This window comes from Hydra vulgaris, chromosome 06 (assembly GCF_038396675.1).
Source record: "Hydra vulgaris chromosome 06, alternate assembly HydraT2T_AEP".
NCBI lineage: Eukaryota > Metazoa > Cnidaria > Hydrozoa > Anthoathecata > Hydridae > Hydra > Hydra vulgaris.
The window spans coordinates 14917163-14924891 of record NC_088925.1 but is presented as its reverse complement, the minus strand read 5'-3'; the positions used below and the strand labels follow the sequence as shown (position 1 = coordinate 14924891).

Below are 7729 nucleotides of genomic sequence, written 5' to 3'. Positions count from 1 at the left end.
AATTTGATTAAAAAACAATAACAAGGAGTAGTTAGCTATTTTTCGTTTTGGGCTTATTTTATTTTATTTTTTTATTTGAATTTTTAAAAAACCTTGAATTTTTAAAAAACCTTGAATTTTTAAAAAACCTTGTGTTAAACAAAGTTCCTAATTCCATGATTTCGGTTGTTAAAAACAGCGGGGTTCCCAACTCTATTCCTAAATACATATTACATATTTAATTACAAATCTTTAAAATCCATATTTTGATTGTAATCAGCGTTTTCAATTGAAAACGCCGATTACATATATTTGTATTTATATTTGTATATTAGTTTTAAAATACATATAAAAATACAAATATTTGTTTTTGTATTTTTATATGTATTTTAAAACTACGTTAAACTTATCTTTTTGTTTTACTAAATTAATAACTTAGCATCAACTTCAATTTACTTTATTTATTATTTAATTCTTTAACTAGCTTTCGTTCATTCTACTGAATAATACAATTGTCCTTAATTTTAAGAAAAAAATTGAAAAAAATTGTTCATATCTCACAAAAAGCTCTACTTTAGAAAAAAAAAAAGCACACTCTTTTACTTAGGGGTCGTTCATAAAGTACGTACGCCAAAAATTTTGAAATTTGACCTCCCCTTCCCTCTGTTACCATGTGTACTTTTAAGTCCCCACCCCCTTAAAAAGTACTTACGTTTTTCAAATCCCTCCCCCCCCCCCAACTTTTTTTTTTCAATAGAAAAGTTTATTGAAAAAAAAAAGGTGGAGAGTACCATAGATACTTTATACGACCCCAAAGCCCTTTGTTTGCACATTTTAAAAACGTCTTTAAATATATATACAAATATTAATTTTAATAAAGTTAAATAACAATAAGTTATTGTGTGCGCTTGGCCGAGAGGATATGTGTAGGAAGCCGACTACGGAGATCCGAGATCGAATTCCGGAGAAATCTAAAACAAACTTTATTTTTGTTTTAATAACGAATCAAATAAAAATAAACTATACTTAAGGCGGATTTGTTAGGACTTTCAGACGGTTGGGTGAGGGGTAGATGCATACCTTTTATCCCCCACCCCCTCCTGGATTCTTCACTTTTCGTCGTCAATATATATATAAATGTGTGTGTGTGTGTGTGTGTGTGTGTGTGTGTGTGTGTGTGTGTGTGTGTGTGTGTGTGTGTGTGTGTGTGTGTCTATATATATATATATATAAATATACAGTCAGAGAAAAAAGTATTCGAACAAAACATTTTATTGTGCAAAATAAACTTTGTCAAGTTATTTCAGAAAAACATATGTTTTTGATAAATACTTTTATAAATGGATGGTTAAGCGCCAAACCAACCTATACAACAAAGTTGAAAAAAAATAGCTTAAATTATAAAAGTATTTATTAAAAAATGATTTATGTAGTGTTTCTTTGCAAACACCAAAATGCGGGAAGGGGGGGGGGGGGAAGTTCGACGAAAAATAAGCGTACGTACTTTATGGACGACCCCTTATTTAAAACGGTTTCCGAAGGAGTGTTAAAACTTCAACGAAAAATAATTAACAGAACTTGTTGTTTCGTAAACGAAGTTTTGAAATTGATTTAAAAAAAAAAGGTTTTTAAATCAATAGTTTTAGAAATATTGTTGTTTTACGACGAGTAATTTTTAATAAATAACTGATATTTTTTTAAATTCATTTGATTTACCATTGATATCATCAAGCATGGGAGTTAAAATCAAGGAATGGTCCCAAGCTCAGGGCAATTTAATTATTGACTTGTTCAAGCAAGGTAAAACATTTAGGTCGATAAATAAAGCGACTGGAATGGCATTAGGAACCATCAGCGATCTGATTAAAAAGTATAATAGACCGGGTGAATAAAAATGAGCAATTGCTTTTACTGAGTAGTTGGTCAGCTTTATGTGAATAAAAACTTCAGGAGTTTTTTTCATATTTTTATTCACGTAAAGTTAAGCAATTTACTCAGTAATTGTTCAGCTTTAAGTGAATAAAAACTTAAGGAAAATTCTAGAACTTTTTATTCAGGTAGAGCTGACCAATTACTGAGTAAAAGCAATTGCTCATTTTTATTCGCCCGGCCTAATATGTTTGGATATGTGCAAAATCAGCAAAGATCCGGAGCTAAGCGTAAAACAACATTAAGAATAGATCGACAAATTGTCAAAATGGTGCAAAAAATAAACCGCTTTTATCAGCACCAAAAGTGTCAAGCCTCCTTGAGAAAGATTTTGGGTTACAAGTGAGCTCATGTACTATTCAAAATCAATTGAAATAAAGTGGATTCAATGCAAGAGTTCCACGCAAGAAACCATTTCTTTCAAAAATCCATCGAAAATGAAGACTTGCATTTGCTAAAAAATATGTAAATATGCCGGTATCATTCTGTAGGAAAGTTTTGTGGACGGACGAGTCAAAATTTAATCTTGTGAAGTCTGATGGAGCTCAAAAAGTATGGAGAAAAAAGATGAAGCATTCACACTTAATTGTATTCGAGGCACAGTAAAATTTAGTGAGGGCAAAGTTATGGTATGGGATCGATGGCTTGAAACCGAACAGGATAACTGGAGTTTATTGATGGAATTATGGAGGTTTATGTTAACATTCTCAATAAAAATCTTCTGGCATCAACTGAAAAACTGCGATTAGGAAAACATTTTATCTTCCAACAAGACAATTACCCTAAACATACGTCAAAGAAAGCAAAAGAGTTTTTTATCCAAAAGCAAATTGAGTTACTTTAATGGCCAGTGCAAAGTCCAGATCTCAATCCAATTGAACATCTCTGGGATATTCTTGATAAAAAATGTGGCACACGATGTCTAAAAAGAAAAGAAGAGTTAAAGAAGCTTTGGCTGATATCGACTCAGATACGACAAAGCAATTAGTTGAGTCGATACCATCTCGACTTGCAGAAGTCATAAAAGCTAAAGTCCGACTCGATATTAAAAAATTAAAAATAACAAATAATTATTTGTAGAAGCGTTTATCTTTAAGCCTTTATCTTTAAAATTTTGTTCGGATACTTATTTAATGCTAAAAAATTGCATATTTTAAATGTATCTTAATTTTTTATGAATTAAATATTATTATCGATATTTTTTTTTTGCATATTGAATTCGTAATTAAATTTTCTTTCCGAATAATTATTTATTTCATTTTGATAAAGTTATTTTTTCCTAAAATAATCTAACAAAGTTTATTTTCCATAATAAAATGTTTTGTTCGGATACTTATTTCTTTAGCTGTATATATATACATATATATCTATATCTATATATATATCTATATCTATATCTATATATATATCTATATCTATATCTATATATCTATATCTATATATATATATACATAACCGCCTAGAGAAATTTCGGGCCCTGGGGAAGTTTTCTTAACGGGCCCTTAATATGATCAATCATATACCCAGGACCAAAAAGCGTGCTCTGGTCATTGAAAATTAAAAATGAAAATTAATTAAATCTTTCAAAAGTCAAAACTATTAAAATCTTTTAAAAGTTAAAGTTAGGAAAAAGTGTATAAAAAACAATGTTAAACACTGTTTCACAATAAAGCTTTGTGAGCCTTTCGACTCTTTCGAAAATTTCTATTGTTCGAATCTCCAATCAAATGAGTAACACCTCTAAAGGCCAATCCACACTCAGCAAGAAACAAAATAACATCTAATAAATCTTTTTAATAAATCTTTTCATTTCTGTGTCTCATTTTGTATTTGTTTTACTGTATAGCAATCAATTGTGGTACGTTTATTAATATTTTTTTCTAAATTTCGCCACTGTATATAACAAGATTTATGATTACTAGATTTTTCATGGTCAGGTATTCTGTCATATAATTTTTTGTACCCTCTATTAACCTGCCAACCATTTTCTGTACCAAAAATTGATTTTTGCTTATGAAATTTATAAAATAAACGACAAGGAAAACAAAACAAAGCATTTTTAGATTTGCTCCAAACTAACCAATCACGAGGAACTATTTCTTTATTTTTTAAACGAAAGCTTACTAAATAGGTAAGGAATTGACAACCGTGTTTTTCTACAGAAACTGTTGTTGGGTGAGGTTCTGGACCTTTTAAAATGGCATCTTCTACCTTTTTTGGTGTTACATTTACTTTTACCACTCCAATATCGATGTTGGCACAATCGGTATACAAAGAAAGTGTCGAAATATCAGATTGCGCGGAAATTCCAACAAATTCCGTTTCACTCCTTGCGCTTAATGGGTCCGAATCAATATCTCCATTATCGCAATAGTCATCGTTCTGTGTTTTTGAAGAAATTTTGAATGCCAAATTTTCTTGTGTTCTTATACCTCTTGAACTTTCTTCATTTCTTTTTTGTCGCTCTTTTCGTTTTTCGTATCCAGATTTATGGCGAGAAATCATATTCTGTATTTCAGAAATTAAAACGTAGCTCTTTATACAGAATTTTTCATATAAATAATGCAAATTAAAGTTTACGAATAATAACATTTTTTAAATAATATTTATATTTTAATAACAATATTTTGTATTTAACGCAATTGTAATATTTATCAAAAGTTTTAATTTAACACGTATATGTTATTTACATAATGTAAACTAAAATTAAAAGTTTACGCTTACAAAAAACATCAGCAGTGCCTAAAACGAAAATTTTAAAATGCAGCATAAATGAGAGATCAAGTCATGCAATCTTTACAACTGTAAACGTTTTAAAAGAAAATTAACAAATAAAAAGTTTTGATTGAAATTCAATTGAAAAAAATTCGATTGAAAAAATTCGAATTTTGATATTACAAAAGAAAAATAGCAAGAATAAAAAGAAGAATATTTGTTAAAAATCTTAAAGACAAAAAATAAGTGATGAATATATAAGACTTCATGAAAAAAATTATTTGTACACACACGGGGCCCCGGGAATCTTTCCCGTCTACTCCCCCTCTCGGCGGCCATGTATATATATATATATATATATATATATATATATATATATATATATATATATATATATATATATATATATATAAATTATGTTAGTGTATTCTACAAACAGAGTGCTCAATGTTCTAAAAGAACAGAGCAATAGTAAATTAGTAAAAACACATCTAATTTTTGATAACTTCAACACTGTGTTTCACCATCAGTAGGTTCATCAGGAAGATTCTTCCTGATGAACCTACTGATGGTGAAACACAGTGTTGAAGTTATCAAAAATTAGATAAGTGTTTTTACTAATTTATATATATATATATATATATATATATATATATATATATATATATATATATATATATATATATATATATATATATATATATATAAATTAAAAACGAATCTTTTTCTTTTTACCAGTTACTCAAAAAAATGTAGCTTAAGATTTTTAAAATGTAAAACAGCTGTTTTCTGTTTTACATTTAAAAAAACTGCTGTTGACAGCTGTTTTCTGTTTTTCATGAAATTTACAACAAGATAGTACGATTTCTAAGCATTATTTTTTATTATAGTAAAATTTAAAGAACACGAGTGAATTCAGAGATTTGTCCGAAAGGCGTGATAAATCTTTGTTCAAAAGTTTTTTAAAATTGAAAAGCTCGTTTAACGTCTGTGCTGTGGCGTTGCTTGGGAAAATGTTTTTCATATTTTAAGAAACTAATTTCTGTTCCATTTACAAAATCTACTAATTATTATATTGCTGTTAATGTTACCCTTCATAAAACTAAACACAATATGAGTGTTGTAAATAAAATAATAAAATTTAAAGGTGATACTCAAAAAACGTGGCAAGTCATCAAAGAAAAAAAACACTTAAGCTAAATGGTCTTCGAAAAAAACTAAACTATCATCATCAAGATATTACTAAAGAATCTATAATTGCTAAAACATTTAATGAGGTGTTTGTCAATGCAGGTTTAAATTTGGCATCAAAATTAAAACACAGTGAGTTTAACAAGGAGAAATACTTGACTCCTAGCAGTTCAATTATGGAAAATGCTGAGTTAACTGAAAAAGAATTATTAGATGCTGTGAGTTCATTAAAATTAAGCAAAGCACAAGGATTTGATAATGTTAGTAGTAATGTTGTAGTTAAATGTATTTTCTATATTAAAAAAGTTCTTTTGCATATATTTAATCTTTCGTTTAAACAAGGAGCTTTTCCAAAAAAACTTAAAATGGCAAGGGTAATACCAGTTTTTAAGTCTGGAGATGATACTAATATTTCTAACTATAGACCTATTTTCATTCTTCCATGCGAAAATACTAGAACGCATTATGCATAACAAATTATACTCATTTTATGTATGTGTATGTATGTGTATATATACATATGTATATATATATATATGTGTATGTATATATATATATATATATATATATATATATATATATATATATATATATATATATATATATATATATATATATGTATATATATATATATATATATATATATATATATATATATATATATATATATATATATATATATATATATGTATATATAGTGTCTTCTGATTATAAATTAACCTTTATGTTTTCATTTTTCATGTTTTCTTTTTATGCTGTTGGTTTTGGTTTTCTTGAATGATTTAATAAAATTTTACTTTAATGAATAACTTTGAAATTTGAATATATATAGCATTGCATGACCGTAAGTTAATCTTCATGTTATTGAGAATAAACTACTTCTTTAACTATTTTGCATTTTATATTAACTTCTTTGAAACATTTTTCTTTTTTCTCTCATTTTTAATTTTTAATTTTAGTTACAATGTATTTATATGAATGTCTAGAAAAAACAAGGGACTTGGTGATAAGGCAAATCTGTCTTCTTCTCGTCCTTGCCATTTTTATATATATTATAAAACACGGAACTTGTAAATATATGTACGGCTAAATAAAAGGAGAAAAAAAAAAACAAAAAAAAAACATTACAGTCTATAGATATGAATAACAATAAAATATGCCTTGTATAAAATATATACTTGTGAACTTACTATTAAATGCGGTCTTCCGTGGTGCTCTGAAAAATGAAAAAAAAAATAAAAAATTTAAAAAATGTTTATATAGTGAAAATTTTAACCTCCACAAAACTTACAACTAAACACGTTTTTAATGCTGAAGTAATAGTATTAGTGTTATGAATAATATTATTATAGTCTATATATAAATATATAAACAATAGGCCTCATATAAAATAAAAATTTGTAACTTGATTTATACTAAACTTAATACACACAATATTTTATCTTCAGTCTTTCATTGTTCCTCTACTGTTTAATTTTAATATGGCGTTTCTTCAGTTGAATCCATCCAGATGATTCACATCCACAAGATCCATCCACATCCACATCCATCCACATCCACAAGATCCATCCACAAGATGTCCGTGATTCCTTTACAAAGTTCTTTTTCTCACTTGAGTAGCACGAGACTACTCTATCTCTTATCACTCATTGTTGCTTTCAGATGTGATTTTACAATATTGATTTGACTGAAAAAACGCTCTTTGATAATACACCTTAAGCAGCTGTGATTGCAAAAATGTATAGTTTATGGGCTTGTTTAAAAATGTCTTTTAATTTCACATTCATTCAACCGCAGATATTTAACAAAATTTCCATCTGGCTTTTTAGCACATGAACGTCTGGAATTTAATCCTTTTTAATTTGAGCCTTAAAGGTTTGTTTGCCTTTGTTAACGTTTCAATTCTCAAATTGTC

The 7729-nt window shown here is 27.7% G+C and overlaps 1 protein-coding gene across 1 annotated transcript; it reads right to left on the bottom strand.

The window, feature by feature from the left end:
* Window positions 1–3539: 3539 nt before the first annotated feature.
* Window positions 3540–7729, bottom strand: LOC136080967 (zinc finger MYM-type protein 5-like). The gene is made up of 3 exons (XM_065798319.1): window positions 7247–7729; window positions 7005–7030; window positions 3540–4416 (listed from the first exon to the last, which is right to left on the bottom strand). Exon 3 carries the CDS (start codon window positions 4411–4413, stop codon window positions 3715–3717), a length of 699 nt encoding a protein of 232 aa, XP_065654391.1. The 5' UTR covers window positions 4414–4416; window positions 7005–7030; window positions 7247–7729; the 3' UTR covers window positions 3540–3714.

Coding starts and splice junctions, on each gene's coding strand:
- LOC136080967 (XM_065798319.1), bottom strand. CDS start 4,413: ATGATTTCTCGCCATAAATCTGGATACGAAAAACGAAAAGAGCGACAA.